General features: G+C 47.5%; 1 protein-coding gene across 1 annotated transcript in view; it reads left to right on the forward strand.

The window, feature by feature from the left end:
- Positions 1-13,051, forward strand: part of NPFFR1 (neuropeptide FF receptor 1) — a 22,484-nt gene that overhangs the window by 7,790 nt on the left and 1,643 nt on the right. Inside the window, 3 exon segments of the mRNA XM_024765536.1 lie at positions 2,254-2,622; positions 9,386-9,485; positions 12,704-13,051. Coding sequence (XP_024621304.1) covers positions 2,254-2,622; positions 9,386-9,485; positions 12,704-13,051 — 817 coding nt within the window.

A 13,051-nucleotide genomic window follows, 5' to 3' on the forward strand; every position in this document is an offset into this window, starting at 1 on the left:
AAAAAAAAAAAAAAAAAAAAAAGCCCAGTCTAGCCTCTTGGAAGATGAGAGGCCACAAGACCTGCAGAAGGGCCACTCAGATTCCTAAGCCACAGTGCGATGTCACGAGATTTTGGGGGGGTTCACCACATAATACGGAATAGAAACAGAAACCTTGTTTGGATCCTCACTCAAACAAACCAATTATTTAAAAAATTCTGTAACAATGAGGGAATTTTGAATGCTGGATAATTGATAATATTGTGACATAATGGTTAATTTTGTTAGGTGTGATAATGATACTGGGTTATGGATTTTTCTTGAGTCCTAATTTTTAGAGATACAATCTGAAACGTTTATGAATGAAAGGAAGTGATGAGATTGTGCCTCAGAATAATCCAGAGAGGTGTGGGTATGGATGAAACAAAATTGGCCTTGAGATGGTAATTGTTGAAGGTGGATGATGTATACATGGGGGTTCTTTATACTCTTCTCTCTTGTCATGGTTCATTAAACTATATACTCTTGTATATATTCACTATTACATGCTCTCTTGTACATGTTTGACATATTAAAATGAAGATGTTTGGGTACAACTGGCTGCCCCTGGAGGGCCTAAGCAGGGGAATATCATTTCCTCTTCTCACTGTGCACCCAAAACTTCCAGCTTCTCCCCCTCCACTGGCAGTCCCTCCACCCCCCTCCTGAGTGCCCCGCTGCACCTGCTGGTCCCTGTTGTCCCCACTGTGCCAGGTCATCGGCCTGTGCTCCCCCAGGGTCTTTCTAGCCTCCAGGTCCCAAGCCTCTGGCCGTCCTCCAGGCCAGTGGCTGAGCTCTGGATGCAACAGAAGATTCCCCTAAAGACTCCTCATCTCCTGGAACAGGCCACATTCAGTCCCAGAGGAAGGCAGGAGGAGAGTTTACAAGACGACATCATGAGTCACCATAACTAGTGACTTCCCAGAAGAGCTGTGGTTGGACACTCAGCAGCTCCCTTCCGTACGTGTCTAGAGAGACACACACTGAAGCCTGGGATGAATTAGAGACACACGGAGCAGGGCCAACTCTGTTGCAGACTCCTGTGTCCCCTTGAGTGAGTCTGGGAACCCCTCTGATCCCAGTTCTCCCGTTTCAAATGGGGCTAATACCTAACCTGTTTACCTCACGGGGTAACGGGTAGGGTTAGATCAAATAATAGACACGGAAGCGCTTTGTTAAACGCTGTGCAAATGAGGCAGCTGATACCACCATGGGAGGAGGTAAAGGATGGGTGGTGGCCTTGGCTTCGGATGGTCTTCCGGAGAATTTAACGTGTGCCTTCTTTGATCCTCAGCCCTGGTTCAGAGTCCCCTTTCGCTCTCTCTCCCTCTACGGCCTTCTTGCCTTCCCCAACTCAAGTTCTGTGGACATGATGATGAGGGATAGCAAAGATTTTGAGGGTCTAATAGTTAGGATCCCAGAAGAAAACAAGTGGTGCACTCAGAAAGGATTTAACAGAAAAGAGTTTAATAGAGAGACTTTACAGTGGGTAGTGGAAGGCAAGAGAACCAGCATGGGATGGTGACTCACCCAGCGACTGGCAGTCACAGGAAGCGGTCAGTGCAGAGAGGGAACGGTGTCACTGTGGCTCTGCAAGAGCTGGAGCCATGGGAGAGGAGTCACCCAGCAGGAGCTGTGCCCATAAAGACAGCCCCACAGGAGACCTGGTCCAGGCAGGGACGGAGTCAGGAGATGAATACCCTGATTTCTCTCTCCTCCATTCCTTCAAGCTCCTTCAGTGCCTCCCATTGGCTGAACCCAGTCAAAAACCAGAGGGCAGGGAATAGAATCTTAAAAAGAGTGGATATATGTATACGTATAACTGACTCCCTTTGCTGTACAGCAGAAAGTAACACAACATTGTAAATCAACTATACGCCAGTAAACAAACAAACAAACAAGCAAACAACCCAGAGCGCAAGGAACTTGGGTCATACAGTCCTGATGTAATGTAGTGCTGAGAAGTCAGCCTCTGGGGCAGAGAGCAGGGCTGAGAAGGATGGAGGCTAGATGGGGCAGAGGGGGATTGTCTGCAAATGGAGAAGAGCCAACATTGGGAAATGAAGTGAGTGGTGGACAAGACGGGGTGGGAGGTGTGAGATCAGGGTATGAGAGGCTGTGGGGTAGAAGTCTTGCACCAGTGCATCCAGTTGCAGTTGGAGTTGAGTACATGATCTGGGTATTAGGGCAGGGGCAGGGTTTGGAGCGCAGAAGGATCTCGCCAGCGGTGAGAAGTCAGTCATCTCTTCTTCGCCTGGGGTCCTGACCCGTGTGCTCCTTTGCTCCTAGGGGAGCCCTCCCAGCCTTCCAACAGCAGCCGGCCCCCATGCCAGAATGGGAGTGATGCCGAGGCCAACACTGCTGCAAACCTCACCTTCTCCTCCTACTACCAGCACTCCTCCCTGGTGGCTGCCGTGTTCATTGTGGCCTACGTGCTCATCTTCCTCCTCTGCATGGTGGGCAACACCCTGGTCTGCTTCATTGTGCTCAAGAACCGGCACATGTGCACCGTCACCAACATGTTTATCCTCAACCTGGCCGTCAGCGACCTGCTGGTGGGCATTTTCTGCATGCCCACCACCCTCGTGGACAACCTCATCACTGGTGAGTGGAAGCACTAGAGGCAGCAGGAGTACCCCTACCCCTGAAATCATGGCTGGCCTGGTCTCTTGGCCGAGATGCCATTGTCTCAAAATCTCAGGACAGCCTTGTGGCTGAGGGATTCGACTAGAAATAACATGTAATGAATTAATCATTTTCTATGTTCCAGGCATTGTGTGATTTACTCTTCCTGCATGATCTTAACTAATCCTCACAACAGTCCAATGAAGTGCGCGTTACTGTTATCCCCAGCGTATGGATGAGAAAACTGATGCGTAGGGTGACTAAGGGGCAGGTCTGTAGTTTACACAGCTAAGCGTCAAGTCCCACATTCACACATCTATATTTCTAACCACTACACTGTTCAATCCTACTCTCCCAGGCAGCTCCCTTGGGCAGGACTAGAACCAGCGGGAAGAAGCTGGAGGGAGGCAGGTTTCCTCTGAATAAGGACCTAAAAACTTATTTGAGGGCTTCCCTGGTGGCGCAGTGGTTGAGAGTCCGCCTGCCGATGCAGGGGACACGGGTTCGTGCTCCAGTCCGGGAAGATCCCACATGCCGCGGAGCGGCTGGGCCCGTGAGCCATGGCCGCTGAGCCTGAGCGTCCGGAGCCTGTGCTCCGCAACGGGAGAGGCCACAACAGTGAGAGGCCCGTTTACCGCAAAAAAAAAAAAAAAAAAAAAACTTATTTGAGTTGTTTTCCAACAAAAGAGTGTTCTCTCGTACAGGTATTGTGCTCCCTGTCACTGGGAGTGTCTAAGTAGGGACTGGCTGGCTGTTTAGCAGGGATTTTGTAGAAGGGATCCAAGCAGAACTAGACCAACCGACCGCTAAATTCCTGCCTATCATCCTGCAAATATCAGAAGGATCCTACCGTCATCTGTTCTCTCTCCTGTGATTCGCCTTTCTTACTTCAGAATAAGCCTCCACAGACTAACTGGTGGGAAGGACTAGTTTCCAGAGCTGTGGAGACCCCTAGAGGTCTGCACCTGCAGGTTCTGAGCTCAGAGCTCCCAGGAACTCAGGATTCAAATGGACAGCCCCATATGGAGTGACTTAGCTGACTTGAGGCTGGGGGACTAGCAGCCTATGTTTCTGTAGGTTCCAGGACCCAGGAAGTGGAGCCGGGGCTGCCAGCTTCCCGTCGGCTGTACTGGCTGTGCCTGGTGGGATCTTTAATCACAGCTGAATCCCAGGTTCTTTCAGGGCTGCTGAACAGAAACTGCATCCTTCTTCCCAAAACACATAGGCAAACATATGCATGCATGCACACACATAGGCAAACATATGCATGCATACAGGCGCACGCACGCACACACACACCAGTTAACAGTGATATGGTGAGGTCACTAGTGGGTTAAGGTGGTGTCTGCCGGTCCTTTTCACATGTGTAAATTTAAAAAATTGTTTAAATTGACAACACATTCACATGGTTCAATGGTCAAAAGCTAACAAAAGGTGTCCAGTGAAAAGTGTTCCTTCCACCCCTGTGCTCTGGCCTTCCAGCTCTCTCCTGGGAGGGAACCGATGCTACCCGTGTCTTGTATGTCTTCCCCAAAATACTTTGTGTAAGTACAAGCACTTTCCAAAAATATTTTATATAAGTACAAGCAAATTAAGGAAATGCTAACTTTCTAACCAGTTCTGCACCTTTACTTTTTCCCTGCTTAAAAATGTAATTTGTAAATAGGATTCATTAAAATTAACTTACATAGAGTAAGTTACTCCATACTAATAAATGAAAGAGGTTTTTATTCTTTTTTTACAACTGTTTAGAATTCCATCGTATAGATGTACTACAATTTATTTAACCAATCTCTTTTTGATGGGTATTTACGTTGTTTCTAATAGAATCTTCTGCAAGAAAAGAAAACTTCACATAGCTTTTCTTTCTTTGTCTTTGTTTCTGTTTTTTTGAATTCAGGTGCAGAGAGTTGAATTATTCACATCCACTGTTCCTGGCACTGTGTGACTTCACTGTGTTGGGAAGCCCCTTGTGTATCTTTATTCATTCCCTTCTGTACCCTTACCCCACTCCAAACCCCCTCCCCCACTGACAGGCAAACATTCTATTAAATGTAATGTTTGTGATTTGCATGCATTCTTACAAAACGTGCATTGTACATGTGTGCATGTTTTACATTTAAATATTTTGTTAAGGTATAATTTAACATACAAAAACCCCACCCTTTTTAGTGTACAGTTCCACAAGTTTTGACAAACATATACAGTCATGTAGTTACAATCAAGATATAGAACAACTTCATTGTCCCCCAAAACTCCCCCTTGTTCCTTTGTAGCTGCTTCTTCCCTCTGCTCCCTGGCTCCATTGGTCTGTTTTCCTGTAGGGACAGAAAATATCGTTTTGCCTTTGCAAGAATATTATATAAATGGAATCATACAGTATGTAGCCTTTTGAATCTGGGTGTGTTTTGTTTTGCTTTCTTTTACTTTCTATTTTGAAATAATTTTAGATAGATGTACTGAAAAGTTGCAAAAATGGTAGAGTGTTCCTGTATACTCTTCACCTACCTTCTCTTAATGTTATTATTATTTTCTTTTTTCTGGAGGAGATTAAGCTTTTATTTCTTTTAAATTTATTTTATTTATATTTTATACAGCAGGTTCTTATTAGTTATCTATTTTATACATATTAGTGTATATATGTCAATCCCAACCTCCCAATTCATCCCACCACCCGCCCCCCACCCCCTGCTTTCCTTGCTTGGTGTCCATACCTGTGTTTTCTACATCTGTGTCTCTATTTCTGCCTTGCAAACTGGTTCATCTGTACCATTTTTCTAGATTCTACATATATGCATTAATATACGATATTTGTTTTTCTCTTTCTGACTTACTTCACTCTGTATGACAGTCTCTAGGTCCATCCACGTTTGTACAAATGACCCAATTTCATTCTGTTTTATGGCTGAGTAATATCCCATTGTATATATGTACTACATCTTCTTTATCCATTCCTCTGTTGATGGACACAGGTTACTTCTATGACCTGGCTATTGTAAATAGTGCTGCAATGAACATTGGAGTGCATGTGTCTTTTTAAAAATAATTAATTATTGGCTGTGTTTGGTCTTCGTTGCTTCACACCGGTTTTCTCTAGTTGCGGTGAGCAGGGGCTACTCTTCTTTGTGGTGTGCGGGCTTCTCATTGCAGTGGCTTCTCTTGTTGAGGAGTACGGGCTCTAGGCACGAAGGCTTCAGTAGTTGTGGCATGTGGGCTCAGTAGTTGTGGCTCGTGGGCTCTAGAGGGCAGGCTCAGTAGTTGTGGCGCATAGGCTTAGTTGCTCCCCAACATGTGGGATCTTCCCGGACCAGGGCTTGAACCCGTGTCCCCTGCATTAGCAGGTGGATTCTTAACCACTGCTCTACCAGGGAAGACCTGGGGTGCATGTGTCACTTTGAATTATGGCTTTCTCTGGGTATATGCCCAGTAGTGGGATTGCTGGGTCATATGGTAGTTCTATTTTTAGTTTTTTAAGGAACCTCCATACTGTTCTCCATAGTGGCTGTATCAATTTACATTCCCACCAATAGTGCAAGAGGGTTTCCTTTTCTCCAAACCCTCTCCAGCATTTGTTGTTTGTTAGATTTTCTGATGATGCCCATTCTAACTGCCCTTAATGTTAATATCCTAAATAACCATAGTATAATGATTGAAACCTGGAAATTAGCACTGATACAATACTATTAACTAATCTGCATACTTTATTTGAATTTCACTCCTTTCCCCACAGAGGAGTCCCCTGGAGTCCTTTTCTAGTCCAGGATCCAACTGAGGGCCATACATTGTATCTGTTCTTTGTTTGTTTGTTTTCTCCAACCTGTGACTGTTTCTTGGTTCTGGACTTTCCTGACCTTGACGTGTTTGAAGAATACTGATCAGTTATTCTGCAGAAACCCCAGAAACTTGGGTTTGCCTTATGTTTTCTTACAATTAGATTTAGTTTATGCATATTTGATGAGAATACGACAGAAGACATATTGATAAGGCACACACTATCAATACGTATTAATGGTGGTATTAATGTTGATCACTTGGTTTATGTGGTGTCTGCCACATTTTTCCATTATAAAGCTACCATTTTCCCCTTTATAATTAATAAGTATCTCATAGGGAGATACTTTGAGACTATGCAAATGCCTTGTTTCTCACTATACTTTTACTAAGAGCATCCATTGGATGGTTCCTGCCTGCAACAGTTATTACTGTTATATTTCCTCAGTGTTGATCTTCTACTTAACATCATTCCCCCTACATTTATTTTACTCTATGGGTTATAACCCAGTTTTACCATTATTGTGTTGCTTAAATTGCCCCAGTTTTGACTATTGGGAGCTCTTTCAATTTGGCTCCTGTGTCCTTTTGACATGCCACCATGGATATTTTTTAGTCTCTCCTTACTTTCTGGCACCATAAAGTGTTCCAGGCTCACCTTGTATGTTCCCTGCTCCAGCCCTGGAATCAATCAACAATTTCTCTAAGAAGGGCTGGTTCCTTATATTGGAGAATGACATTTAGAAACCAAGACCTTGGCACTAGATGTGATCGTTGGCACTGGGGTTTCATTGCTTCTAGGCCCTCTCGAGGGACAGAGCTAGGAAATATATGTGTGCTAACACACACATACTTAACATGTGCATCTTTATTTCTATATCTATCCATCTGCAGGTATATTGAAAACTATCATGCCTCTGATTCCAATCTAATATTACAGGATCATTTTAACTTTCCTCTTTTCCTCACCTGTAACTTCTTTCTGTAACAGTGAGAAATTTAACTCTATTTATCCACAATATATTTACTTATTTGTTCAATCTTGGTATACACATAAGGTAGATTCAGTATTGCTAACCCACACCCTTGTGAGAAACACATTTATTAATGAGAGTATAGTGTACGTGTATAGTTATTTTTGTAATCTTATAGTATACGGTCAAAATACTGTTCTCCAAAGTTACCGAGTTTAGTTGCTTGCTTCCCCATTCCCCTTCAGTGTGGTTATTTTATTCATTTGTAATGCATTTAGGTTCATTTGTTATTGTTTGTGTCCCACTTTGGGTTTCCCCCACATCCTGATGTTAATTAACTTATTTTTTGAAGATGTGAAACATTGCCATAATTCTAAGGAGTCAGATCCATACAAAAAGATATACTCAGAGAAGGGTCACTCCTCTGTCATCTCTACCACCCCATTCTTCCTCATTCTTACCGCCTCCCTGTATATGTAGCCAATCTCATTATTTTCTGATCCACCTTCCCATACTTCCTTTGTACAAATAAGCAGATAAGTGTATATTTTCCTATATCCCCTTCTTTCTTACATGAAGGGTAATATACTATAGATACTCTTTGCACTGTGCTTTTTGCATTTAGCAGTATATTTTGAAAACCTCTTCATATCAGTTCATAGAGGTCTTCCTTATTCTTTTTTACAGCCGTATAATACTCTTCTGTGTAGATGTACCATAGTTTATTCAACAACTTCTTTATATGGGCATTTAGATTGTTTCTGATATTTTGCAATTACAACAATGCTACAATGAATAACTCTGTGCATATGTATTTTGTGTCATCAGAGGTGTATATTCAGGATAGAGTGAGATTGTCAGATCAAAAGATAAGTGCAGAGGTTAGGCATCGCCTAGTTCCCCTCCAGAAGGACTGTATCGGTTTTCATTCCCACCACCGATGTCTGAGAGCTCCTATTTCTCCACAGCAAATATCATTTGCATTCTTTAAATTATGATGAGGTTTGAACATTTTTTTCATGTCTATCAGGCTGCTCTCTACCGCGATATTGACTTTCCATGACATTTAAACTCCCTGGCACCCAGACCAAACTCTCACCACTAATCCATAGTGATTTAGGGACAAAGAGACTGTAAGTCAATTAGTCTCCCCCCCTCAGTCCCACATCTGTAAAAAGGAGAGAATTATGGGTCTGCTGTGAGGATTGAGTGAGCCAGTGCCTGGCATCTAGTAAGTGTGTGGGCAGAAAATCAACATGGGGGAGGCCGTTGCTGAAAGAAGACCCCAGCCTTGGAAGATGACTCCTGTCTGCAGGCACAACAGACAAGAACAAGGTGGGCCCCCCCGCCCTGCCCCCAGGCCTAGAGGGGCAGAAACACTAAGCAGTTACCAACACACGGCCTCAGGTAGCCAAGATGTGGACCTGGCTACTAGTCCTGAGAGCAGGTGGGACCCAGATCTCATGAGAAAGCAGAAGCTTGGGGATCAGAGTGAGGACATCAGGTAGGAGGGGCTAGAGCTGCTTATACCTCCCCCTGCCTGACAGTCAGGCTTGATCTGTCCTAGTGGTTCTCAACTTTGGCTGCCACTCAAATCTCCTGGGTAGATTTGGAAAATACGGTTGTCTGGTGTGAGCCTGGGCACTGGTCCTTTTCCAAGTTCTCCGTTGATTCTAGTGAGCAGCCAGGGCTGAGAACCACTGGCCTAGAACCTGGAACAGGGCTATGGGAGCAGAAAGCCAGGCAGGGCTGGATGGATCTAAAGTTCATGGAGAGAAATCGCTGATCAGTATAAAGACTGTCTCTAATAGGACTGTCCACGGTGGTATTGGCTGCTCAGTTCCTCACCCCTGGAAGTGTGTAAGCAGAGGCAGGATGACGACCTGGCAGGATGTGGAGGAAAGATGGAAGCCAGAGGAGACTGGCCCCGATGGCCGGAGGTCTCTGGCTCTCTGCAAATGAGGCATCTCTCACTCTGGTGGCTTCTGTCATTGCAGGGTGGCCCTTCGACAACGCCACATGCAAGATGAGCGGCTTGGTGCAGGGCATGTCCGTGTCAGCTTCTGTTTTCACACTGGTGGCCATTGCCGTGGAAAGGTGAGAAGGTTCCTGTCTGGTTATCCCGGGCCTGGCACTAGGCCAAGCTGCTGTCTCCACTTCTGGGCCTGCCAGGAGGCCGGGGCTGCTCTGTGGTCGGTGGGGCCGAATCCTGAGCCACAGAGGGAAGGGTTGTGGGGCTGGCTGCCTTCTAGACTTGGGGGACTGCAGAGGACACTGCCACCTCCTTCTGGAAGGCCCGGAGGCAGCTCCTGAGGAGGTTTAAGAGGGATTCCTGGGCCCTAAGAGGAGCTTGGGGGCAGTGCTTGTTTCCTGAGCAGCAGGCCTCCTTGCAGGTCCCTGATTCCCCATCTCCACCGTGTCCAGCTACTTCTGGTCTTTCCGCCTCAGATTCCATCAGATTCTCTGATAAGCATGGGTCTGCTAATGGAATGGAGCCAGGGACCAAGGAGGCTTTCTTTGCAGGCAACACATCTGACCCAACTGCAGTAGGTCCTCCTCTCCATCCTCCCTCTCAGTGAGCCCTTTCAATAAGGGTTCACTCCAGGCACTTCCCCCAGGGCAAGGGAGGCAGGCAGGTAAGCTGGAGGGCTGCCTAGCTGCATGACCTTGGTTAAGTCAATTAACTGCTCTGAGTCTCAGTCTTCTCACCTGTAAAATGGTAAATATCCTACAGGGTGGCTGGGAGGCTTCAGTGAACTTCTGTTTGTAAAGCTGATGCACACCACCTGGCACAGAGACCAAATGTCAGCTGTTAATATTATTCTATTCCTTCCTTATGCCCACATCCTCCTCCTTGTCTTCTTCCCAACATGGGCACCTACTAGCTCCATGCTTTCTAGAATCTAGTGTCTTCATCCTCTCTCCACTTTGGCCCTCATCAAACCCAGTCTTTTGTGACCCAGTGAAGTAGGCAGCTGGGGAGATAGAACTGGGTTCCTGTCTGCAAGGCCACTGGTGGTGGGGGAAATCCTCCTTCACTGATCTTCATTTTGTTGTCATCGTTAACGATAGGTGAGTGTGCAGTGTCTCCCAGTAGTGTTTGGACTATTCTTCAAGTTCTTGTCTCCTCCAGGAAGCCTTCCTGGTCTGCCCCAGGATTCCCCTCCATCCATTAAGCGCTATTGCACGTACAGCCAGTACTACGTGCTTTAAGAATTATTTGTTCTCTGGCAATTCCTTAAGGATGTGATGCTATGAGACCAGTAGGCCAGAGTCAGGTAGGTTGAGAAAACAAGGCTTGAGACTGGCTGTGGGAAAAGTAGAAAGTGTTGTCAGGCCAGGGAAAGGGTGGGGAGTTGGGAGAGCAGGACACAGTTTGCTGAAGTAGAAAGAGCAACATGGCTGGGAGTCAGCTCTAGGCCTGTGTGCTAGTCTAGGTTCAGCTCCTAAACCGCCCCATGACTTTCTTAGACTAATCAGATTGGCATCTTCGACCAGGAGAACTGGGCACAGGTATTTTTTTAAATGCTTCACTAGATTCTAATGCACAGTGAGGGTTTCCGGCTGCAGGTTTATATGGCACAGTGGAGCAACACAAATCTGGGTTCAAGGCTGGTCCTTGCTAAGCTGTGTGACCTTGAGCCAGTTACTTATCACCTCTGAATCCCAGTTTCCTCAGATGTAAATTAAGGGTGTAATAATAATCACTGCTGAGACATCCTAATGAGGAAATGGTGCAGGTCTGTCCTAATTCTGTGGAGGCACTGTTGGAAGGACACTGGCCAAGGTGACATAGGGACAACCTGTCATGTAGACTCTACACCTGAACCCCCAAGATTTTCTGGAGAAGCCATAAACAGCTAAAAATTGTTTTCTCTGATACACCTACCCGATCGGCCTACTCAAGGACAGAATGTGCGGACTTATAGCTCTGCAACCTGCGAATAGCCACTGGACTCCTTGCCCAGCCTGTAGGGCCTTCCTACCGCCCCGTGGCTTACCTCTCCAAACAGCTAGACCCAACCATTCGGGGATGGCAACCATGCCTTCGGGCCCTAGCAGCGGCAGCCGAACTGACCAAACACTCAAACTGACTCTGGCCCACCCACTAACCGTGTTTTCCTCCCACCGGCTGGTCGACCTCCTAAGCCACAAGTTTCTCTCCCTCTGGGCCCCTCACACATCCAGGAGTTCCACCTACTGTTCATTGAAAACCCAGCTATTTCTCTTGATCTCTCCCCTCGCCTGAACCCGGCTTCCCTCCTGCCCATCTCTGGCACCGGGGGTTTTCCATCCCATTCCCGCCCTCATGTCATAGAAGCCTTCAAACCACCAAGAGAGAGACTCTTTGACACCCCTCTTTCAAACCCGGACCGCACCCTCTTCGTAGCACGCTCGCTCCCTGTTTTCTTAGGTTCCTTCGCAGGCGCGTGGAGGAAGTCTCTCGGGTGGCCACAAACCAAATGCTCCTCGGCCCTTACACCTTGCTTCCTACAGAACACCCCCACTGGTCTCCCCTAAGCCTCGGACCTCTGGTCGCCCGACTCCCCTTTCGACGCCCCCATTCAGCATGAAGTAGCCAGAGATCAGAACGCCGCCCCATTACACCAAAGATGTCGGGATGTAAGGCCAACTGGCCCGAGGCAGGGGAACACAATCAGATTCACAGGTTGCATCAGACCGAAACTCTTCGGACCACCCAGTTCCAGAAACTGACCTGGGGACTTTGCACCCGGCCCAGCCTTCCCGCCTTTCGAGGGGCGGGACTAACGGTCCCCCAGGATACCCGAAAAGACCACCAAATAAGGAATACCCTGCGCCCTCCCAGATTCACCACACCCCTTTCCCTTCTTCCCCTATAAAATCTTGCCCAACCCTCGCCCGGGTGCGACTTCTCTGGCCCCTTTCTCTTGGACCAGTGAACCTCGCCCTGGAGCGCTCCCTAATAAAGCTCACTTGAAGCTTTCCTCTGTTTCGCGGTGCCCTTTGTTAAGATCCGACCTTACACCTGCCAGCTAATGTTTATCCCCCGAAGTGCACAAACAGGATTCAGCTCTTGTAAAACCCTCCTTTTGCCTTTGTTGCGTGGCTACTCAGCCGAGGAGCTGACTCCCCAACAGGTGAGAAACCAGTTTGCTTGCAAACAAACTTAATTAACATCTGAGCCTTCTTTGATGCCGCCTAAGGTGCAAGGTCGAAGGTGGAGTGCCCCTACCCCCGCTCCCAGCCCTCCGCCCTCAATCGGGGATGGCTCTCCTCCGTGGGGCCACCGGGACCCGCCCAGACCCCCGCTTCTCTTTCCTCCGTCGCCGCAGGTTCCGCTGCATCGTGCACCCTTTCCGCGAGAAGCTGACCCTGCGGAAGGCGCTGGTCACCATTGCGGTCATCTGGGCCCTGGCCCTGCTCATCATGTGCCCCTCGGCCGTCACGCTGACCGTCACGCGCGAGGAGCACCACTTCATGGTGGACGCCCGCAACCGCTCTTACCCACTCTACTCGTGCTGGGAGGCCTGGCCCGAGAAGGGCATGCGCAGGGTCTACACGGCCGTGCTCTTCTCGCACATCTACCTGGCGCCGCTGGCGCTGATCGTGGTCATGTACGCGCGCATCGCCCGCAAGCTGTGCAAGGCCCCGGGGCCCGCGCGCGCCGGCGAGGAGGCGGC

Source organism: Neophocaena asiaeorientalis, unplaced genomic scaffold (genome assembly GCF_003031525.2).
Source record: "Neophocaena asiaeorientalis asiaeorientalis breed wild unplaced genomic scaffold, Neophocaena_asiaeorientalis_V1.1 scaffold31, whole genome shotgun sequence".
Lineage (NCBI taxonomy): Eukaryota > Metazoa > Chordata > Mammalia > Artiodactyla > Phocoenidae > Neophocaena > Neophocaena asiaeorientalis.